Source organism: Chelonia mydas, chromosome 6, assembly GCF_015237465.2.
Source record: "Chelonia mydas isolate rCheMyd1 chromosome 6, rCheMyd1.pri.v2, whole genome shotgun sequence".
Lineage (NCBI taxonomy): Eukaryota > Metazoa > Chordata > Testudines > Cheloniidae > Chelonia > Chelonia mydas.
The window spans coordinates 99,897,975-99,923,075 of NC_051246.2; the positions used below are offsets into that span (position 1 = coordinate 99,897,975).

General features: G+C 42.6%; 1 protein-coding gene across 6 annotated transcripts in view; it reads left to right on the forward strand.

Annotated features, from left to right (window-relative positions):
* Positions 1 to 25,101, forward strand: part of SPATA7 (spermatogenesis associated 7) — a 74,460-nt gene that overhangs the window by 36,848 nt on the left and 12,511 nt on the right. For all 6 annotated transcript variants that reach the window (XM_043549478.1, XM_043549475.1, XM_043549474.1 and 3 more), the window contains 3 exons: positions 4,029 to 4,162; positions 17,838 to 18,319; positions 20,786 to 20,852. In XM_043549478.1, coding sequence (XP_043405413.1) covers positions 4,029 to 4,162; positions 17,838 to 18,319; positions 20,786 to 20,852 — 683 coding nt within the window. The remainder of the gene's footprint in view (positions 1 to 4,028; positions 4,163 to 17,837; positions 18,320 to 20,785; positions 20,853 to 25,101) is intronic.

Below are 25,101 nucleotides of genomic sequence, written 5' to 3' on the forward strand. Positions count from 1 at the left end.
AGGTGCTGCTACACATGCCTGGATTCCAATAATAACAACTTTTGCAACCCATATGTTTAGAGGTTTTTCCACAGAACACACTGATAGTGCAGCCTGAACCTAGTGATTGAGAGTGTAGATCTCCTGCTAGGAAAAATATGCGTTCTGAGAAATTGCCCACCAGAAATCCAGCACACATAGTGGATGAATATCAAGTATGAACCTGCAGTTACATTATTTAGAAGTGATTAAACATACTCATTTTTAGGAGAAAAAAACCTAATAATGATGCAGTCTAACTGATACTTTTCCTTGCCTGGACCTAGGAACTTATCAGGATTTTTATATTTTTAGGCCTGATTTTTTCCAGCATTGCCTCCACATGTGAACACGTACATTTTGTGCATTATCACTGATGATCTTTGTGTTGTGAAAAACATAAAATCTCTGTGTAAACTAGGAAAATCAAACTTGTCTATGTTTTGTATACACAGAGAACATGAAACAATGGGAGTTCTCTGTGTATATAAATCTCCCCACTGTAGTTTCCACTGAATGCATCCGATGAAGTGAGCTGTAGCTCACGAAAGCTTATGCTCAAATAAATTTGTTAGTCTCTAAGGTGCCACCAGTCCTCCTTTTCTTTTTGCGGATACAGACTAACACGGCTGCTACTCTGAAACTAATACAGCTGTGATTCTTAGTCTGTTTACCCTCAGTTGTGCAGGTGTTTAACTTCTAGCTTTTACTTGTAGCCAGATTCTGCCGTCTGCATTCATGCTAAGTAGTACCTTGCTTCTTGAGTAGTCCCTTTGATTTAAATGAGTCTACTCTGAGTAACGTTCCACTCAACATGAGTAAGGCTGGAAGAATCTATTCCTAAACAAATATCATGTGTCACCTTTACTCTTGTTGAGTACTCTCTTATTCCACAAGTAGTGCCATTGATTGAATGGGCTTTTCTCAGAGTAAGGTGCTACTTAACATTGAGGAAGGGTGGCAGAATCGTGTCCTAAAATTATGTAAACCATAACCTCATATTGTCTGTCCTTTTAATAAACAGTGAAAGCTCCAAGTGTGAAATCATGGCTCATTTAAAATGATAGTGAGGCCAGGATTTCACCCTCGATGGCTAAGTTGTGGTGTGATTGGGACTTTCATTAACTAAGACTGAGCTATGCAAAGGAGAAGGGTGTTACGAAAGACAGCACTTGTTTACAGAACTAGCTTCACCCTATGATGTGCTGAATATTACAAATCATGGCCACTTCCAGCACATCCAAACTGAGGATGGCATCTCCACTTTGAAAGATACATGATGTGACTTCTTTGCATGCTCTTTGTCTGGAGGAATTCGTATGGGAAAATAATGCCCAGAATTGAGTTGGCAAATAAATAGTTGGTTCACATGGGGAAGTACAGCATTACTCAGTGTTAAATTATGCTCTGGGACATGCATTACCCTTGGCTAAGCTCAATAAGATAATTTTTTATTTGTTCAACTAATGTTTCAATGTCTAAAATAGTTTATTTACATTAAAAAACAAATCAATTCAGGCATTAATATTGCAAATTGTATCTAGTTGTGATATATGGTGACTGTAGAGATCTGAAATTCAGAGCAAAGGACAACCACTCATATTAAGCAAACTCGTACTGTGGTTATAAGCACTGGACTGCCAAACTCCTTAGAAGTGTGACATGTCTGATAGATTTTTGAATTACTTCCAAGTTTTATCATCTTCATTTCAGTCAGCCAAGCAATGTTTTGTAGCTCCAGGCAGGTTTCTAGAATTTGCTGAAGTGCTGGGTTTATGGAAATAGAGTCAAGCCTGTAGAGGGAGCAACCACTGCAGAAAATAAAATTATAATGAAGGGAAATTTGTTTGGTATCCTCTGAACTTTGTGTAATAGGCATTTGCCTAGTCAGTAGTGTAGTTTCTAAATTGGATTAGTAAGAATTTCATAGCTCAGTATCCTTTTAAAAAGTTGTGTGTGTGTGTGGCGGGGCGGGAATAGTATAAAATACAGCCTTTAAAAACGCTTGCAACCATACATACACCACTTTTTATTGCCTGCAGAATTAACAGAACAGGCTCACGGACTGCGTAGAATATAATATAATATAATAATATGCTTATAATATAATGCATTATCTCATTACTAAGCCTGACAATGATTGTGAGCAGAGTCACTGATGAGACTCATTGATTTCTAGATTCCATTAAGATTTGGAGATCTTGCAATTTAAAACTGCAGGATGCATTTTATACTTGGATATTACTTGCTATTTTTTTAAAGAGTGGATGAAACGATTTTTTTTTTTTTTACTTGTAAACAAGCAGATTTAGACATTTGACATGTTGACATTTTGGATCAATTTTGATCTTTAGTTTGGGGATTCTCTGTACAGTTAAGGCTATTTATAGTTCTTCTAACAGACATTCCTACTAAATCTGTTAAAAGATGCATCTCCTTTTGTTTGAATTATTCTGCTGGCAGTGATGGGCATTTAGTCCATGGCACAGCAACAAGGACACAGAGACAAATTCATCCCTGGTATAATCCCATTGAAATTAGTTGAGGTTACATCAGGGACTAATTTGGCCTGTACTATTTCTAGGGCAGAAGGAAGTGAGGAAGCTTATCTTAGTTTGTCCAATTAACTGATAAAGTTTCTCCCCCATAGTACTACGCTTCCTTCCAAATGCCTGTCTGTCTCTTGCTGTAATTAACATAGTCATAGCTGCACCATCGGCTCATGTCTTGGGGTCTGATCCTGTGTGGTGGTGGTGAGTGTCTTCAGCTCCAGTTGGTTGCAGTGGGAGTTATGAGTGCTCGGTGCCTTATGGGAGCAAGCCCCTTACACAGATTCGCTTGTTGTCTGAGTAAACGCATACTTCAAAGAATGGAGCTTCCAGACCTGATTCTCACTTTGCTTGGTGCAGGACCCAAGAGGTGGGGGGGAAGGTGGATCTATGTTACTTTTTGTCTCCCTTAGTCTGGGGCCATTGGAAGGTTGCCTCAGGGCTACCCCAACTTGCATTCAGCAGCCTACTGCCCTCTAGATTCCTTCTACACGGGGGGTATTCCTTGGTGGGTGGCTTTGCAGTCCCTTTGCACTGGCATTTTACAAGTACCTGTATCTTCTGTAGGGCCTCTTTATTGACATTTGGAAATGAGTGTGCTGGTGTTTTTGGTTCAGGCTGCCTCCACTGAGGCATGCAGCTTTGTGAATCACATTAACTTTCAGAGTTTATGACACCCTACTATGCAGCTAGAATACACATGAAAAGCTTTGTAACATTAAGAGCAAAGGGCCATATTGCAGCAGGCCATGGCTCCTTTCCTTCCCTCCCTCAAATCTTGATGGCATAGAAACTTTGCCAATCTTCTGCTCTCAAGAGGCATTTGGGCCAAGGTTCAGTAGCTTATCTGATTCTTCCCTCCTAATCCAGCAATGGCCCATCCACACAGACCCTACCTAGACTATTCATGCTCCTGACATGTAATTTGCTGCTTTTGCAGTATTATTTGTATGCCCAGTTTGGGGACCTTTTTACTTTTTTCCAGAGTTTGACCCCAAATTTTTTGAGTCCCGCAATTCCCTTTGTACATATAAATTTAGCAAGATTTAACATTTACAAATGATGTTGTTTTTCACCAAAAATTTCAATACTGTTGAAATACTGTTGTTCAGCAGGATCAGAATTGGAAGGGTTCTTAGTGCTGTATGGATGGGAACAGTGCTATGGATTTTAGAGTAGAATCTCATGTCGCTGAACTTGGTCTTCCAATTCCACTGTATTTTTTTGTAGTTGTAGAACTCAAAATTTCTAACCCTAAAGAAAGCAACATAAGTTTTAATATTCTGTTCTGACAATAGGAGTTATTTTTCATGATTACAGTATGTTCAAACTGGAACACATGACAACATTTTACTTTTCTGACTGAATGAAAGCTCACACACGGTAATGCATTTAGAGAGAAGGACTCAGTAACATTCCTTTAAAATCTCACTAATTTTATTTGGTTCTTTCTTTCCTAAGTTGCAGACCAGCAACGAAGAGAGAAACTCAAGAAGGAAATTGCCAGGTGTGAGAAGGAGATGAGCGCAGCAAAAAATGCCTCACGGGCCAGCTCCAGAGGAAGCAGGAGGCCACTGTCATCCACTTTTGTAAAGGTAGATATTTTAACTTTGTTTCAAATTGTAGATATTTCCCTTTGTACATACAAATTACCAAGATTTAACAGTTAGATATTATGGGCCAAGACTTCAAGTCCTTATTCTGTTTTTATTCACTCCATGCTCACGCCTTGGTCAGAAGTCCAAAGAAGTTCAGACTGAATAAAAACTGAGTAAAGACCTCAGGATTTGACCTTTTGTATTTAAACGTTAGTGTAAATAAGCAGAGTCCCCATGCTGCTCTCAACACACGTACAGCCCAAACCTCCCCTGTTCCCTTTTATTACTACTTGGGTTTTTCCTCTGTTTCTAAGAAAATGAAGATAAGCCTTAGCCCCAAGCTTTATCTTGAGCTGTCATTTTCTTGCATTTTCCTAATAGGCCTTCTGCCTCACCCCTAATGCCTTCTTTCTCAGGGTAAACCTTGAAGGCAGAGGTTGAAGAGCTGAAATTCACACACACGCCGAGGCCAGAGGGCTATGGTACAGCACCCTCCCCAGCTGCCATTCCAGTCTGTGGGATGGAATAACAACCCTAGCCTCTCTTTGTCGGTTGTACAGAGCATAGGGTTGCCAATTTTCTGATTGCAGAAAACCAAACACCCTCGCCCCGCCCTTCTCAGAGGCCCCTCCCCTTCTCAGAGGCCCCGCCCCCACTCACTCCATTCCCCCTCCCTCAGTCACTTGCTTTCCCCCACCCTCACTCCCTTGCTCATTTTCACTGGGCTGGGGCAGGGGGTTGAGGTGTGGGAGGGGGTGAGGGCTCTGGCTGGGGATGCAGGCTCTGGGGTGGGACGGGGATGAGGGGTTTGGGGTGCAGGAGACAGCTTTGGGCTGGGGGTGGGGCTGAGGGGTTCAGAGTCTGGGAGGGGGCTCTGGGCTGGGGAGGGAGTTGAGGTGTGCGGGGGGTTCAGGCTCTGGGCTGGGGTGCAGGCTCTGGGGTAGGTTCAGGGTGCGGGAGGGGATGCCAGGTTGGGGCAGGAGGTTGAGGTTTGGGAGGCGGTACGGGCTCTGGGTTGGGGGTGCGGGCTCTGGGGTTAGGCCAAAAATGAGGGGTTCAGGGTGCGGGAGGGGGCTCCGGGCTGGGGCGGGGGGATGGGGGGGACTGAGGGCTCTGGCTGTGGGTATGGGTTCTGCAATGGGAGGTATGAGGGGTTTAGGGTGCAGGAAGGGGGTCTGGGCTGAAGCTAAGGGGTTCAAAGTGTGGGAGAGGGCTGAGGGCTGGGGAAGGGGGTTAGGGTGTGGAGGGAGTATAGGGTGTGGGCTCCAGGAGGCAGTTTGGGTGCGGGAGGGGGCTCAGGGCTGGGACAGGTGGATGCGGGGGTGGGGCTGAGGGCTCCAGCTGGGGGTGTGGGCTCTGGGGTGGGGCCAGATACGAGGGGTTTGGGGTGAAAGAGGGGGCTCTGGACTGGGACCAAGGGGTTCGGAGTGTGGGAGGGAGGTTGAGGTGTGGGAGGGTGTGCAGGCTCCAGGAGGGAGTTTGAGCATGGGAGGGGGCTCAGGGCTGGGGCAGGGGATTGGGGCACGGGAGGGGGTTTGGGGTGCGGGCTCCAGGCGGCACTTACCTCAGGCTGCTCCTGGAAGTGGCCGCCATGTCCCTCTACCTAGGCACAGGGGCAGCCAGGGGGCTCTATGCACTGTGCCCATCTGCAGGCGCCACCCCTGCAGCTCCCATTAGCTGCGATTCCCATTGGCAGCGTATGGAGCGCCCCTGGCCACCCGTGTACCTAGGAGCTGGCGGGACATGGCAGCCGCTTCCGGGAGCCACGCGGAGCCAGCCATTGTGGCCAGCCGGAGTTTTAGTGGCCCCACCAGGGTCCCTTTTTGACCAGATGTTCTGGTTGAAAACCGGACGCCTGGCAACCCTAACAGAGCATTGGGGGCAATGGAGCAGCATAAATGCAGATCCATAGCCCCTCCCCTGGGCCACCCTTGGGTTTCATCTCACCCCACCCCTGAATTGGCCTTCTGCACCAGGCCTGCATAGACTGGAACTGAGACCAGTTCTTCAGCACCCAGGAGTGGCACCCCTGCACAACCACTCAGACAGCTGAACACCATCCTCTGAGTGTCGCCAGTTACTTGCACTGGTTGGCTCCCAGTTCCTAACCTCTTACAAGGGGCCCCTACTCCTTGTGGGTCTCCTTAAATCTCTCCCTGGGAGTTCACTGCACACCCCATAGGGTTGGGATAAAGATCTCCTGGATGGAAGTTCTCCCTGTGGCTCCTGGGATCATGCCAGCAGTCGCCTGCTTGGCAGTCCTGCTCCTTCCCTTCCCACCCTTGCTGACTGCAGTTTCCTCTCTTTTAAAGGCCTCCTGCCTATCATATGTGATTGACAAGGCCAGAAGGGCGCGGCTAGCCCTTCCTCCCATGCCTCTCTGGCACCTTCGACACCTTTTTGGGGTCTATACACCCATCAAATACAGGATCTGAGTTTATATATTTTTTAAGTGTCTTAAGTGGGTGCTTTGACATAGCAATGTCAGAGCATTGTAATTCCTTGTCTGTGTTTTAACCTCTCCCCCAAAGAAGAGCTCTCTCAAGTAGTATGTGTCACTTAGTACTACTAATTACTTGTAGGTACCTCTTCATTAATGTTCTTGTCAACAAGAACATCTCAGTCTTGCCAGCATTTGTGTGTGAGTCAACCAACTGCATGTTTGAGTGAAGATTTCCAGATATGAATAGGCAATCATAATATATTTTAGAAGTGGTCGTGGCAGACTTGCCTGTTTAGGTAACATTGGATAATGCTTAATGTCACCTATTTGGGGCCCTTTTCTAGAGATCTTTTAATCTCCACATAGACAGGAAGCAGATGTCCCAAAAGATAAAACTTGGCACTAGGAGATTCCCATGAATTCCTTCTCTGCATGATTCAAAACAAAAAATACAGCTATTAACAGCTTTTCAGCTGAGCCGTGGACCTGATGATAGACATTAGATCATAATAGGGAAAATCTTGCTTAAAGATTTACAAAATATTTTTCATCAGCATGTGAATCGAAGCACCAGTGCATTAGTAAGAAGTGAATATGTTTCTGCAGGAGGGGCTCCTGCTAGAAAGCGAGCAGTGGTAGTAATTAGGCTTTCATATATCTGTACTGTGGGGGAAGGTATTGTTGGCCTGACCCCATCCCACTCTGTGACAAGATCTATGCACTATATGCAGCATAGGCAAGAGCGGTAACGCAAGAGGCCTACAGGCCGGCATCCTGTAAAACTTAGTTTAAGCTAAGAGCATTTGCATATGCTGGGCCGTGGTATTTTGACCCAGATCACGAACTAGGCCAACCTCTAGCCTAGCTCAAGTCCCTAGCTGTCCATTATATGCAACCCCCCACCCCCAAACCTTCAAAAGCCCCTAGACAAAACGCTGCCACAAGCAAACCGCAGATCTTGATAATAATGAAGTGCGTTATCACAGTGCTAGTTATGATACTGTTTACTTTGGCTCCTTATAAGGCTTTATTAACAATGCTTGAGTGATAAAAATTAAGGCAATGTATCATTTGACTTGAATGATAAAAAACTATATAAGATTGGTATTATAGGGGCAGGGCAGAGAGAGACCGGGGGGCACCTGCGTGTGACCATCTCTGTCTCCCTCTCCCTGCATGCTTGTATTCAAATAAAAAGGACCTCAGACTGTTTGAACCAAACAGATGGTGTGACTCGTTTTCCACAACAGTACCAAAACAAAAGCAATATTTAAATATTGTTTCTTTTACCAGACAGTATATTGATTTTACTATGTTTATTGATGTACCTAGAGAGTTTTATTCTTGTTGCTCTATTGGATCACTCCTAATGCATCCTGAGAGTCACTTAACTTCTCAAATTGTATTTCTTTAGCCATAAGAATACATAAGTAACTAGTAACCATAAGACAACTTCTACACATGCCTATTAAAAAATATGATAGGACACAGAATTATCACCAGGCAATATAATTGTACTGCTGTTGGTGCTGTCCCCAATTCCTGGGGAAACTGCTGATCTTAAATTTTCTGCTTTTAGTACCACTGCAAAATCTTGAATATTGAGTCACAAGATGCTTATGGGGCATGATGGTAATCAATTTAAATATCAAAATATAAGAAATACTGGTGCAAACAATGTGGAACACCACCAGGTGCTAAAAAGATGCATAGCAAGAGTGGAATATCACTGTACTTGATAAGCACCTTGCAATACCTCAAATGATCTATTCAGCATGTCCTGTTCTATGCACTGAGTAACCAGGTTAGTGAATGCATACAGTATTTGTTGCAGCAGAATGGCCCACTGCTGGGTTGTTTTTGTGTAACTTTAACTAAAAATTAACTAAGCATAGGACTTAAATTCATTAATACAGTAAGTTCTTTAGTTGTAATTGCTTCAGTTATAACAGTAATACTATATTCTGTTTTGTTTCTCAAACGCTACTACACTAATATATTTCAGAACTGTTACTTCTGAAGTTACTTCATGCAGATTTCATATCTTATTTTTTACAAGAGTGAGTGCGCTTAAAAAGGAAGCATTTAGCTCATGATGATAAAAATGCCTCATCACAGTATTACATACTAAGACCCCATTTACCAAGCGCTGGCACACGCAGGTGTCTGAAATGCTACAATCATTTCCCTACACTTAGAAGAGGAGATAAGTGTGGTAACTCGGCATAGGGCGTGGATTGGAATACATAGGGTTCTGCCTGATTTTTCATGGGGCAGAGATGTCCTATGGAGCCTGCTGTAGTCAGCACAATTTAGAGCTCCCTTTTTGCTGCTCTGAATTACGCTGGGGGCTGTTTTGTCCCATGGTTGGCCAAGGATCAGGGGAAGCATAAATATGGAGTAGCGCCACCTTTACTTCTCCTCATACTCAGCACAGCTCAGGATTGAGCCTAATACAATGATAAATTAAATGTTTCCTTTTAAAAATCCCTCATTGTATTTATAAATATTATAAAAGTACATTTCTTAACATTTCCCCTTCTCCAGTCCCCATAGCAACACATTAATGATTGCTGGCACATATGAGTGAAAAGTACTCAGACACTATGGTGATGAGCACAATATAAGTACCTAGGTAGAAAGAGGTACTCAACTTAAAATTGTATGTGTACATGCAAAAAAACTTCGTTAAGTGAATGAAAGTTAAGTTGAAAAGTCAAGCACTTAAATGTTAGGATTTGAAAGATTTGTGGTTGTCCACACAATCTTAATTCTTCCCCCTTGTCCATCCATTCTGCGCAATGTGTGAGGCACATTTACTTCTTTTTAAGTGTAGCTACTTTAAATACTTTAATTGGCTTTCCTGCAACAGAAAAGGGTATATGGACACAGGAGCTGGGGAGGGCAGAGAGGTTTATTAATTTTCATGGAATTTAATGTTTCTGAAAGTAACATTGTGTTTCTTCACCTAGGTGGTGTAAAGGTTTCCCTCTGTTCAATAAAATGTAGTGTTAGATTGCATATTTCAGCATTTCTAAGGTTTCTAGAGCCACACTGTTGTTGCACGGTAGTTACGCAGAGAGTCAAACACACAAGAAGCTTTGTGGCTTGTTTTGTACAATCAGGGTTATTCAAGAGCAGTTTTTGAGTTTGACAAATCCACTCCCTGGATCTGAAGGTTATATTAACACCTAAGCCTGTGACTTTTCTTTTCTAAAGCAGCCGTGGATTAGAATCCAAATACCATTCCAGCAGAGAGAAATCCCAGAGGAATAGCATTTTTCATGCAGGTTTAGTTTGTGGTTTTCTATAAATCTTATCAGTTTCTCCATTTAAAAGTCAGCCAAAGCTATCAGGAGTGCTGACTTCTTTCAATTTCACCTGCAGATGACATTCATAACAACAACTTATATAGTGCCTTTCTCCAAAAGGCTCCCAAAGTACTGTACGATCCATCTACACAGAGCACCACTGAAATGCAACCATCCCCAGGGTAGATAGCAGCAACCAGGAAGATAGCACAGTAGCATAGTACACAACACAGGGAGCAAGGGTGGAGAGGTTTTACCCCAGTAGAAATCCTTGCCCTTGTGACAAGTGCCATGGCATCTTTGATGCCAAGGCAGAACAGACTTTGGTTTGTAAGCCCTCATCTAAAAAACCCACAGGCATCAAACTGGAGCTCATTTTATAAAGGATGCATAGCTGGGCTGATCCTACCATGAGACAAATCTGTGATTCAAGCAAGGCTAGGTATTTCTTAGCTGATCCTCAGACAACCCTGCTAGTAGGTGCTTCTGACTCACAAGTTCTGAGATGAGGAAATTTTCAAGATATCAGCCATGCCAAAAGCCAAACCTGGATGCCAGCTTCATTCCTGGGGTTCTTTCTTCTGGAGAATAAATCCCTTCGATCGCTTAAGTTATTAGAGGATGAAAATATACTGAAGTCAGTGAAATTACACTGGTGTGTAAAAGCCATGTAAATGAGGAAAGAATCAGGTCCAACACATTTCCCATTTTCAATTATTGTTGCAGGGTTTTTTTCAAGAGAGAGATGGCACAAAACTGGCTGGTAGCTCTTAATGTGTAGTATGTGCTTTGCTGAATTTCAGAAAATCTAGTTGTAAAATGACAGCTATGACCAGATGGAAAGCTGTTTGTGCATATGAAATACGTATTAGGAAATGGTATTAAGTTTTTATCTATATTGTTAATTTCAGATGCACTGTGCATGCATTTATAGCTATAATTGCCTAGTCCGATGTCTTGTCCTAAATATTTATTGTTATATTGCTATTAACATTCTCAAGATATGTTATATTCAAATTAGTATTTTCTGTATTAAATAAATGAACTCCTAAGGAAACCAAAAATACCATTTAAAGTATTAAAATAAAAACCCATATTTACATTGCGAACACTTAAATACAAATGGAAAATTCCTTCCTGGCTGCATGGTGTCAACCACATTTTTTTATGCTCGAAGTCCAAATTCATACATTTTCACATATGCATTTAGTTATATCTCTAGTTAACAAATTTAACCTATGTCTACTTGTTGAAGACAGGAATATATCACACTATACAATCTGAATATTGCATAACAGATTACTGTCAAAAATATTACCGTACATATGAATACCAACACTATAGGGTATTTTGTAAAATGAGAAAAATCATGAATGTTAAAATATTGGCTTGCAAACAAATTAGATCCCTAAGGCTCTAGTCCGACCACCCCTGAATGACAGAAACAGGTTTGTGTGAATTTGCTCCCTCATTTTATTCATTCATTAAGTAAATATCAGAGTGTAATTAGATGGACTGATAGTATGTACAAGGGGTGATGGGAGCACAGATTATGTAAAATACTAATATTTACCAGACGAGATCTTATTTTCTGCTCTATTCAAGCAAGCTACTCTTCAGATATGTCAAGCACAAGTCAGACCTGCCGTCATAGGTGCTGGAACTAGGGATGCTGCCGCACCCTCTGCCTTTAAGTGATTTCCATTATATACAGGGTTTACAGTTTGGTTCAATGGCTCTCAGCACCCCATATACAAATTGTTCCAGCACCCCTGCCTGTCACAGGCATCTGTAAGTAGCTATTACAACTCAGGTTGTCTCAAGCTAAAAGAACTAGAAGTTCAAAATGATACAAAATTGCAGCTTCTGCATTTTGATAGTATAGCTTTCAAAGTGCCTAAATAATCTCATTAAAGGAAACTCTCTAAAGTCCGCAAGGCTCTTGTTGCTGTCACGAGTATTGCAAATATTTTTTAGTCAGCTGAATGAATGAATATTAAACTGTGAACTGCTCTCTATAGCAAACATGAGAATACATCTTATAATTCCATCCTTTACTTAGCTTGTAAAAATATTAAATTTTGTGATGATTACCTACAAAGATATAAATCATGAAGCTTGTTTTCTGCCCATTAGAAGATGTGCTGTCCTATTCTAGACTCTCAACTACAGCAAAAATTAATTCCCTGAGACAAATTCATCCTTGGTGCACTTCTGCTGGCTTCATTTGGGGATGAATTTACACCTTTGTATAAAAGCAAATCTTTTCAATGAACTAGCCCGATTTTAGGAGGCATCTGTGACATCAAGGTGGGTTTTTGGTTAAGCAATAACACTTTCCTTTTGAAAATAAAAATAATTTAGAGGCAAATCCATTTCTCCCCGGCTTATTGTGTGCATCTTTTGCCCACCACTTAGCAAGCTGAGGCCTTGATCTGCAATTTGTTCTGTTCTGATGGACAGACGCTTGCTTCCATGGCTTCAGTGTAGGTTCAGGGGTCTACTGGTACAGAGCTCGCAGCAGGGTCAGGGCCTTGCTCCGTAACTAATGCACTTGTCACAAAATTGTGACTACTGACATTCAGCTAATTCAGTACCTCATGATTATTTTTGGTAGTAGTTATTCACATATTTTCCGGAAGCATTTTTTAACTTCTGTGAAAACTACCTGTCTCGGGCTACGTCTTCACTGCAGCTACAGGTGTGATTTGTAGCTCACGTAGATGAACCTGTACTAGGTGTAATCTAGCTTGATTACTAAAAATAGCAGTGAGGATGCGCAGGCCTGCATGACTTCACCTAGGTGCATTGTTTTTGTGCAGTCCATGCTGAAGCCTGCACTGCCACGTCAGTGCTATTGTGAGCTAGCTATATTAAAATTAGTGTGGGTATGTATCGTAGAAGTAGCCTTAGTAAGGTTGTGTTTGTACGAACATAGGAGTTGTAAATTTGTCATTCATACGCAGTCAGCTCATAGAAAATAGAAGTGAAAGAGAAGTCAGCTCAGGATTGTCCCTTATAGTATATTTTCCAGTACCATATTCAGTCTAGTTTTACATGTCCCAAACAATCCATTTCCATTATTTATTTAAAATTGTTTAGTTTTGTTTGATGCATAGAGTAAAATCTCTCATGCAGTCTCACACTGAATATTTGTAGTATCGTGTAAAATTAGCCATATTATCACGGTTAGATAAATCTTTAATGTTAAGTAGATTCATGACATCGTAATATAAATGAATATATATACACATACAGATATAAATCTATAAATTAGTTTGCTTATACAAAAAGAATTGTTAAACATCAGAATCAGTTTGTTGTACACATAGGAGTAAAGTGCATGCAAATAGCAGGGCCTAATTTTGCACTAGTTGACACCCCTTTCACTCAGCTCAGAGGATCTCAGGATTGGGTCCAATGTATTTTCATGAGATAGAGTCAGCACAATAATTGACCCATCACCCTTAACAACAAAAAGTCATTACTCTGTTTTATTTTAGATTTGATTAAGTTGTCATATGTACCATGTGCTTCTAAAGTTTGATTTATGCTGCAACTCCTTAAGCTATTTTAAAAAATAAGAGCACCAAATATACATTGCACAACAAAAACAAAGTTGTTGTTGTTTATGTAAATACTAGAGGGTTTGGAATTTGCTCTCCAAAACATTCATATAGGTGGATTCTGAAACATTCCAGTCTTATCTGTTTTCCATAGCACCAAATTATAGCTGCAATTATGTTATATCCAAACAATCATGAAGTAAACCTTATTATACTGGTTGCTAACACAGGCATTTGTTTGGCATTGTTACTGCAAGTTACCAGTTCAGCACTTAATTTTACTACTACAGCACAATTAAGTTGGTTCATGTGAAACACCACAAAGAAGGGTGCATTGCATCCCTACTAACTGTAAATATATAAGCTGTTTGCTCTAGTTATTAGCATGTAAACATATCTCAAATGGTTGTTCTCACTAGAAAAGTAACATTTGTATTAAATTTGGAGAAAAGTGTAATGAAGGCAAAGGGAAATATCATGTTATATGTGAGCAATGTGTACTGTGATTTATTTTTGATGGTCTTTCTAGAGAGAAGTTTTCTTTGTTTGTTTTAAAGCTATTACCACAAAATACCACAAAAAGCATGTTTGTCACCTGAAATTTTAGTTTAAAACACCATGGAGTTCTGAGAGTGCAAAAATGGGCTATTGGTGACACAGGGGTTAATAGCACAGTTATTAGGAGATAGTGCAACATCATTTATACAGCAAAAAGGCACATTTCCTGGAACTCAGAAAAACTGTCATTGCTTAGGTGTACATAAGAGAGCAGAAAATGTACTGTTGGGAACTTTTAGAAATAGTTAGGGCTTTGGGAGCTGCAGAGCCGGAGCATGGGGCGGAGGCAGTGCTCAGAGCTGCCTGGGCGCACCTCTGCCTAGAAGCTGAGGGGGGATGTGTTGCCACATCTGGGGAGCCACGCGGAGCCAGGTAGGGAGCCTGCCAGCCCCGCAACCCTCACCGCCGAGCACAAGCAGGGGTCCTGGGCTGCTCCCCCCAGAGCACCTGCGGCATCCCTTGGACCGCCCCCCCTCCCGAGCACCCCCGGGAGGCCCCCCTAAGATTTAGTCAGGGGTATATAGTACAAGACAGGTCACGGGCCGTGAATTTTTGTTTATTGCCTGTGACCTGTCCATGACTTTTACAAAAAATGCCCGTGACTAAAATGTGGCCTTAATCATGTGGCATTTGTGAGTAGGACATTGCTTAGAATCAAGGCTTTGTCACGTGATAATCTGTAATCATTTGTATGAAAGCCTGCTGATGGACTGAATTGCATATTATTTTTTAATTAATCTGTATAAGGAGCTAGATGTTTAAGATAATTTTAAACTCATACACATTCCTGAGTGTATTTTATTCATAAAATCAACTGCCTTGGCTCCCTTCTTTTATCGCTTGTAAAGTACTGTACATGCTTCCTCATCTTTAGTCATATACCAGTGTCTTCTGATCTACCTATTCCTAATTCATATGTTGAATATATATCATATGAAAGGTTTCTACTTCCACCTCTCTGAACCTAAACTTGAAGTTCACAAGAAATATGGTAACGAATTAGCCTAATGAATTAAATTCTGCCCTTCAGAAACCCCTTTTCTGTATTTACATGTATTTACATTTTACATTTGATTATATGAATGCTAGGCAGGCAGGCCCATTGAGTGTAACAAACAATGAATCCCTCATTTTAAGAAGCCTCATCAGTTTAAAGTGAACTAACCTGGCAGGTTTTCTAAGTTGCTCTCTTAGATTGAGTGCTGCATTATATTGTTTATACAGTATGATAAGGAGATGTGCTAGACTAACACCGTATCCTGGTGGCTTTTCCCGTGGGCCTACATACAAATGAGATGTTTCTCTCTCAAGGCTATCCTAGGGAGCAGTTTTAATACATATAGTATGTGTTGTGCCCTCCTCCCTCACATAGTTTATACTTAACCGATTTCAGATTGTTCTATCTTTAAGTTTTTGGCAAGTGGTGGTTGTCTGTAAGCTTCTGAGTCAGTTTCCTAGCTGCAGCTTGGCCTTGGAGTTAATAAAGTGTTAGAAATAACTCTTGCCAGTTAGCAGAGTCACTAGCAGTTTTTCTATCCTTCTAGTCCAACCTGAAACTCAAATGTTTACTGCCTGCCCTTTGGTGGAGCAGGTTGGTAAACAATGTATTTAGTCTCATCCCAGTGCAACAGAAAGAGTTTACCCATTCTGCACTGTTACATCTCATTTTACCCAGCACCATTCGTCATCCTGAGTTTGTGTCTAGTACACCGGAGTTCAGCTAGTGGCCTGCAAGGCCTTAAATTGTGACCTTTGAAGGCGACTGTATAAGGAAGAAAACTTGTATTTGGTTGTGAATTGAAATATATTTTTTAAGCTGAATTGTTTGAATCAACCCCATCACTTTAGGCCAGTGGGTCTCAAAGCCGGTCTGCCGTTTGTTCAGGGAAAGCCCCTGGTGGGCCGGGCCAGTTTGTTTACCTGCCGCGTCCGCAGGTTCGGCCGATCGCCGCTCCCACTGGCCGTGGTTCAGTGCTCCAGGCCAATGGGGGCTGTGGGAAGCGGCACGGGCCGAGGGATGTGCTGGCCGCCCTTCCTGCAGCCCCCATTGGCCTGGAGGCAGTGGGAGCCACGATTGGCCAAACCTGTGGACGCAGCAGGTAAACAAACCGGCCCGGCCCGCCAGGGGCTTTCCCTGAACAAGCCGTGGACCGGCTTTGAGAACCACTGCTTTAGGGGATGCCACAGAGATACTATCTCCCCAGCTGCCTCCCACTGCTTCCCTTGGAGCCCCAGAGCAAATCAAATGTAATCTAGGAGTGCGCTGAACAGCTTCTGTTCCTTCCCTGCTGCAGCTGCTTATGAGCTGCCCCAGCTGGCTGCCTGTTGCATAACACGGAGACAAAAGAGAGTAGCTCCGGTTGCTCCCTTTCCCTTTTCCCTGCTGGGCGAAGGAAGGCCAATGGAGAGCAGGACAGGAGCAAGACTGGTTCTGCCAGAGCCTACAGCAGCGTCTATCAAAAAATGGCTCCTCTCACCCGGGCAGTCATCTAAGACAGCCCAGGAGAGGGGATAAAATGGAGAAGCTGAGAACCAGCAACCAATTATGGCTCCTTAATTCTGTGCCCCAGCCCAAGTTAGAGCAGCTCCCAAATGGCTCTAAGTTGCACCACCTGCTAATGGTCACCTTGGGGATAATGCACCATCTGAGGATAGCAGGAATCCAGCAAGGAACAGTGAGGAGAGGGGCATAGAAGCAGGCTATGCCAGCAACATACCTGCGAGAGGATACCCCCTGGTGTGGGAATACCATGCAGGGAAATTGTGGGTAGTTTCTACTCATCTTTTTCTTTCTGTGCAGCACAGAGGGAGCTGAATAGGTCAGAGAACCTGTGCCAAAGCATTGATTGTGGTCCTTAGACCTTTTTGAAATATGGTTGGCCCTCAGACTGAAAAGGTTGGACATCTCTAGTCCAGTTTCTAGTCTATACAAAGGCTATATGTAAGATGGCACCTCAGCGTTTGGATGGGTCTTCTGATTGTAGGCATCACATTTAATTTTTAGTATCCAACCTACAACCTTTGAGCTTTAAAATCCTTCACTGTTTGGAGGTGATTAAAATGCCACCATTGGTGCTTCTTGCTAACACATTTGACTTTATTGAAGTGCAAAATCTTTATAGAAAACACCTCCAGCTTGGTTAAAACCACAGCCTGAGCTGCAGAGACAGATGTTCTTTCTTACTGGCAAACTTCAACCTGGGATCTGAGAGTTACGCTAGGGGTTTTCTTTCTTACACATCATCCTCGGCAATGAAGGTGTTCTGCAAATCAGTCCAGGCCTTCAGTTACACCTGTACAACATCGTCTTCAGTGGCTTTTTGCACTGGTGTAAATGATTGAAATTCTGTAGACAGTTCTGTTGGTTATGCACAAGAAAGAGTAGAATCCAACTCACTATTCCCTACCTGTCTGTGTTGGTTCTGCAGTGCTAATGGTAGTAAAGATTACTATACTTTTGTCTCTAAAGCCCACAGGGAGCCTATCTATTGAATAAGGATGTGCAGTTTTTACCTTGACACTTTTCAGAGTAGAAGTGTACAGACATTTTACTGTATTAATAATAAGTGTAATTTGTTAAATTTTGTTAAATTTAATAATTTATAATTATTTCATATTTAACTATTTCCTTTATTTTGGGTCAAACCAATTGTTCACACTGATTTTCTGAGATAAATAGTTGCTCTTTGACACTCTTCATGTGCCTCATACTTTAGATGTGCTCCATGTAATCTCTTGAAAATAAACCAGTTAGGCAGTCATTTCACAGAACATTATCATTTGTGTTTTTTTAGAGTTCACTTGAAGTAGAAGCCAATGACCAGCTATCTCCTCACGCACAAAATGCACAGAAGTATTTGTCTAGATCATTATTGTCTTCGGACAGGCAAGGCCTGGATCTTCCCAACCCTGCAAAATGTGCTAGAAAAGATACTCGGAAAACATCTAATGCCTCGATCTCTAATTCAAGTGTCAGTGCTTCAAGTCCGCAAAGAAAATACTATGGAGTTTCATACAGTTCTTCTGCTGAAAGTGTTGTGAACATCAGTCCTTCTCACAAGCATCAGGATACTGAATCCAAAGTGTACAGCGGGGATCTCCTAGATAGGCACTCTGACCACTTTACTGACAGCCATCAACCATTCACTCCACGCACCTTAAAATCAGATGCTAAATCCTTCCTGTCACAGTATAGATATTACACTCCTGCTAAAATAAAAAGGAAGGACCCCCCCAAGCAGCAGGTGGAAGCAGAAACACAAACTGATTTGAGCAGGTACAGAGACTAAAATATAATTTTAAAATAGTGTTATTTAAGTGTTAATCATGTCAGGATCTTCATAAAGCTACGTACTGCATTGAAGTCTTCTCCCATCTATACAGGTGCAAATCCAGCATAATTTAATTGAAATCACTACAGTTCTTTCAGATCTATTGCTAGTGTAAATTAGAGCAGAATTTGGTTGCTTGTGTTAAAGAACCCTCCAAAGACCTGCCCCAGTCTGTATCATAGACTGTGGACATGATTCTCTACTCCCTTTTAATTTGTGTCACTATTTACAGCTATGCATTCTGGATTTCAAATGCTACCAGATCCAAATGGTAGTATTCTACATGCACTTTGCACTGATGTCAATGCCAACACAAGGTAGAAGAAAGTGGAGACTCATTCCTCATGTATCTGTTCTCCTCCCTGCTCTTGCTGTTTTTTACACTGGCTTTCTTTCTGTGTTCTCTCACAGTTTTACACATGAGCCTTCCCTTCTGCAGCTCCTGCAGTCTATGTAGAGAGTACTGTGGTGCCTCCCTAATTGACTCTCCATCCCTTTTTGAAATTTCACCCAGAATGCCTTTTTCCCCTTGAATAAATGTATCTCTGAATGCGTCTTTTTTTTTCTTTTTTAAGATATGTGATTCTATTTTTAGTTGAAACATTTTAAGATACAGTTTGTGTGAACATTTTATACAAGATAAAATTGCTTTTTCTTGCACCGTGCTGCTGCTTGGAGCAGTGGACATGTTAATGCAGGAGAAGGCAATTTTATTTTGTATAAAATGTTCACATAGGCTGAATTTTTGTTGTTAGATTTTTCCTTCTAAAGTACGTTTCTTATAGTCTTAGGGACCTTAGTCGCCTCAGGGCCTACATCCCTAATGCTCCTCTCTCTTGTCTGAGCTATCTATCCTGCCTAGGGTTTTTACCATGTCCATAAGCATAGTTTCCGAGCACCTTTAAATGAGAGCGATACTGTGCATGTGCATGTTTTGAGGAAACAGTGGATAGAGTATCACCACTGTGGGGCCAATATGCAAGATGCTGAATGGGCTCCATTCCCACTGAAGTCAGTGGGAGCTCAGGCGGCTCAGCACCCCGTAGCATCAGGACTGAAATCCATACTATTGGATTGCAAGTGGCAAGTGCAGCACCCCTGAAAGCACTTGACTCTAAAGCAGGAGAATTGTTTTCCAAAATCTTGGGAATATTGAGGTAGGAAGAGCTCAGCCTCTGTCAACTTCCTAGGTTATTCAGGTAGGGTTCCAGATTTGGAACCAGGGCTTGCCTGGTGGATGTAATGAAATGACTGAACAAAACATTTGCAAGAAACTCTGTGAGCTTTTCCTCCTTCCTTTACCTCTGTTAATGTCATCTCTTCCTTTTGATATAGATTGTGACTAAAGTAATATGGTCTAATGGCAATATACTTCACCACAGATAAATTGCTAAAACACCTTTAGACATTAAAATTCGGGAAAGACTGTCCCTTTTTACAGACAGATAGATAGATCACTTAGATGAAATTTCCATTGATACCTAGAGGAGAATAGGCATTTTAATGTATATTTAAAATAAATACCTGTGCCCCTTTCTTCAATATGCCTTTTTGCTGCAGATGGAAAAGATAAAGTTTGGCTGTTTTAAATAGTTCTATTAAGACATTTGGAATCAAATATCTTTTGTTCTAATACATGAACCACTGCTGATTAAGTCTGATCATTTAAACAAAGATCAGGATTCTCAATATCATTTGATTTATGCTTCTTACCACAAGTCTTTCATAAACCTTTTTGAGAATGTCAGTTACTTTCTACTTTTAATTCTTTTTTCCTTAGCAGTTGAAGTTTATGTGACATATTTAAGTTAATTTCACAAAGGGTGGTATATTGGCCAAACTGGACACTCAAGCCCTCGTTTTATTAAAAACACAGGCAGTAGCAGTGCAAGCATCTCCTGTACTCTACCCTGTACTTGGAGGTGATTGGTCTTTGCTTATTTTATTCCATATATTTTGGAATTTAGAAGACTGCAGTTGTAGTAATTTACCACGTTTCATATTTGTACTATTGACTTGCTGTGTGTAGATTACATAATGGCCCCATTGCATTTTATATTAATTTTTTGGGTAGTCTCCACTCCCAATCCCAGACAATTATTCTGAACATTTTGCTATGCAGTCAGCAGATTAATTTGGATGATCTGGATATGACTTTATTACCTTAAATATTGCCATCATTGAAAATTGACTCTTAGTTTCATTATGAGAGTCAAAGCTATAGCAAAGATTTTCAAAGATGTCTAAAGGTTTTGAATGCCCAATACCCTTTAAAATTGATGGGAATCAAGTGTCTAGATCTTGTAGGTGGCTTTGAAAATCTCTGTCCATCTATATAGAAAACAGCTGTTTCGACTATGAGGCATGTATATTCTGAGAGATCTGTCTAATATTCTTTTTAAACTTCGTAGTTTTCAATCTGACGCCAGAGAACCTGAGAGAAAAGATGCTACCATACTGCAGAAGATCATAACACAGGTAATACAAACAATATCTCTGTCAATCACTGAGGTGTTTTGGCTATATGCTCTACCATGCAGAGAACCCATATTTTATCTTTGCCACTACAGTGTAAAACCGAATTAAATTTCATATTCTAGATGGGTGACAGATTAATTTGGTGTGTGTCAAGCTACTAGTTCCAAAGGAATGAGCTGGAATGATAAGAAAGAATATGGAAAATTGAAATAGATTCTGAAAAACTAGTTTTTTTAAAACCTGTGTGTAGTATGTGACATTTACAGGTAAGCACATGTAAATATACACACATGAAATTGAGATACAGATAAGAATGCAGACACTAGGCCCAGTATCATTAAACATGAGACTGTACACTTGAAGTTGGTGCAGTATTGTAGGTAGACAGATAGATAGCTCATAGGTCCACAACATAATATATGGAATTTTTGTACACATGGAATACAGTCCTAGAACTTTTGGAGTGGGATTTGAAAACCAGAGCCAGATCTTTAGTGACTTTTATTTTAAATACTATAGCTCAAAAATGGCATTGTTTCTAAGCTGGAATGTAGCAGCCCATTAAACAATAGTGTGGACTTCGGGCTTATGGGGAATCTTTTGGGGGAAAGAATAAAAAATCAATTATTTTCTTGAAAAAAATGACTTAAGAATCATGCACAGGAGAATTTGTTTGGAGATGGATTCTGTAAGGATTTTTAGCACTCGTGCTTGAATGTATGTTTGAGAGCTGGACAGACACATGAACCTGAATATTAAGAGGGAGCCTTTATATGCTGTTCGGTTAGGGAAGTAAAAAGAACTTGTGAGAAACCACTCAGTTCCTGAATATGTAGTAAAGAAGCTTCTGGTCCTTCAAAAATAAAAATAATTCCTGCTGTAGTCTAAAATGGAATCTTGAGAGCCATCTCTTAGTATGGACTTTATTGATGCCAGTTGTTTGAATCAGATAGATCTGTACCCCATCTTCTTCTTCGAGTGCTTGCTCATGTTGATTCCATTCTAGGTGTGTGTGCGCTCACGTGCACACTTGTAGGAGATTTTTCCCTTTAGCCTCTCATGCTAGCCCACCGGATGATTTTAAGGAGCACCAATCTCTGCTCCGAAGGATGGCCACGAACTTAGGCCTAGAGGTGGAGGAGATGGTGACACAATCGGACACTTTGTTTAATGTGCTCTCCGCATCAACCCCTGCACGTGTCACGCTTCTGGTGCACGATGGGGTCCTAAAGATTACCAAAGCCCTCTGGCAAACACTTCTCATGAGCAACTCCTCGCTCAGGAGGTTGACAACCACCTGCAGTTGGGGGCAATGGAAGAGGTCCCTCAGGAAATGAGGGGGAAAGGGTTTTATTCCTGCTGTTTTTTAATCCTGAAAGTAAAAGGGGGCCTAAGACGCATTCTGGACCTGCGGCGACTGAACAAATATCTCAGAAAGTTGAAGTTCTGCATGGTCTCCCTGGCCTCCATCATTCCCTCCCCGGATTCGGGAGACTGGTATGCCACACTCAACTTGAAAGATGTTTATTTTCATATTTCCATCTTCCAGTGACTCAGACGGTTCCTCTGTTTTATGATGCTGCCCTTTGGCCCCTTGTTGGCTACACGGGTATTCACAAAACGCCTGGCCCCAATAGCCGCTTACCTGAGACGTTGAGGGGTCCAGATCTATCCTTATATCGACGATTGTCTCATCAAGGGCAGATTATGGGATCAAGTGCAGAGGAGTCTCGATCTGGTGCGTTCTACCTGTCATGACCTGGGCCTATTAGTAAATGAAAATAAATTGATCCTTGTACCACTGCAACGGATAGAATTCATAGGGGTGGTCCTTGACTCCACACAGGCCAGAGTATTTCTTCTGGAGGCCCATTTCTAAGCTATGTCAGACTTGAACTCCCATATAAGGGTCCACCCGCTCATCACCACCCACACCTGCCTGAGGTTGTTAGGCCACATGGCAGCTTTTACTTACGTGGTCTACCATGCTGGCTCCATCTCCTGCGCTGCAAGCATGGCTGGTGTCAGTCTACATTCCCAAAAGGCATGATCTAGACCTGGTAGTCAGGGTGCCAAACCACATTCGGTTGTCACTGGAATAATGGTTGGACACCGAATCTGTGTTGGAGGGGGTTCCTTCGCGGCCCTGTCCTAGTTGCTGACCTTGGTTTCCAATACTTTGGACCTGGGCTGGGAAGCCCACTTGAGCGAGCTCAGCACACAAGGCTGCTGGTTGCGGGACGATCGCTCTCTCCACATAAATGTCAGGGAGCTCAGAGCGGTTCATTTGGCCTGCCAGACTTTCCAGTCCCACTTGAAGGGCAGAGTGGTACAAGTCCTGACAGACAACACCACCGTGAAATTTTATGTGTCAGAGTAACAGCCGTGTTAGTCTGTATTCGCAAAAAGAAAAGGAGTACTTGTGGCACCTTAGAGACTAACCAATTTATTTGCGCATAAGCTTTCGTGAGCTACAGCTCACTTCATCGGATGCATACTGTGGAAAGTGTAGAAGATCTTATTATATACACACAAAGCATGAAAAAATACCTCCTCCCACCCCACTCTGCTGCTGGTAATAGCTTATCTAAAGTGATCACTCTCCTTACAATGTGTATGATAATCAAGTTGGGCCATTTCCAGCACAAATCCAGGTTTTCTCACCCTTCTGTAACCCTTCTGCCAGGCCAAGTTGATAGCAGCAAGGGCCGGGTTCAGTACACCGGGGTTCCCTCTCATCAAAGCAAATGCAAAAGTGGCTCGAGCCCCCACCCAGTGACTTGGGAAAATCTTACACACCCCCTGGGCGCCTCAAAGAGGCAATACTTCCCCTCTCGCAAGCACAGAGTCTCAGTGTAGCAGAGAATCTTTAATAACATGAGGTAAACAACATCAGCATTAAATTGGGGAAACACCACAACTAGTGTTTATTAACCAAATCATGAGCAAAGACCCACCCCAGCAAATTGGGCCACATCCTTTCCCTCGGGTTCTTGAGTCCCAGAACCCAAACATCTCTTGAGTTCAGCAATCCACAAATCACCCAAAGTCCAAAAAGTCCAGCCCCAGAGTTCAAAAGTTCATCTGCATAGTGTTACTCCCCAGTCAGGCTAAAATGTGCCTGTGTGTGGGGGAAAGAGGTAAGGGGCACCTTACATGTCCTGAAGCTGACTGCCCCACAGGGCTCTGCTCTGCTCCGCTGTCTCACGACCGGCTCCGCTCTGCACAGCTCGCCGTCGCACGAACATTCCACTCCGCCGTCTCATGAACAGTTCTGCTCAGCTCGCCTTGCCGTCTCACAAACACTCCGCTGTCTCACGAAATTTTATATCAACAAACAAAGTGGAGCCAGGTCGACAGCCCTTTGCCAGGATGCCCTACGGCTCTGGGACTTCTGTGTGCAGCATGCCATTCATTTTGTGGTTGTGCACCTCCTGGGGACCTGGAATGTGTTAGCAGATCGCCTCAGCAGAACCTTCTTGTCTCACCATGAGTGGTCACTTCATCCGGAGGTGGTCAGCATGATCTTCCAAAGGAGGGAAACTGCCCAAGTGGACTTGTTTGCTTCTCGTCAGAACAGGAAATGCCATGTGTTCTGCTTGATTTGAGGGATCGACAGAGGCTCCCTGTCAGATGACTTTTTACCCCCGTGGTCGGGGGCCCTGATGTACTCCTTCCCATCAGTGCCGTTAATCCACAGAGTCCTCATGATGATCAAACAGGACAGGGTGAAGGTAATCCTAATAGCCCCGGCTTGGCGTCACCAGCACTGGTTCAGCATGCTGCTGGACCTGTCGATGGTGGTCCCACTGCAGCTGCCTCTCTGGCCAGATCTGCTGTCCCAGAACCATGGCAATCTTCTGCACCTGAACCTGGCAGCACTGCACCTGACTGCTTGGCTGCTGCGTGGTTAAATGTGGAAGAGCGGAAGTGCTTGGGCCATGTCCAGCAGGTTCTGTTGGGCAGCAGGAAGCCTGGGGCTGGGTTTCGGCTTTGGCCCCTCCACCCCCCGCCCAGGGCAGCAGGGCTGGGATGTGCTCAGGCTTCGGTCCCCCTTCTGGGGTCCTGCAGTAATTTTTGTTGTCAGAAGGGGGTTGCGGTGCGATGAAGTTTGAGAACCACTGCATTACACTATTAAATATATTCTTGACAGTCATAGATTTTACAATGATTGTGATTAGTTGGTGCTTAGTTTTGTCTTTTATACTAACAAATCTCTTTGTCAGGGTCTCCTGCCCTTACTCATATT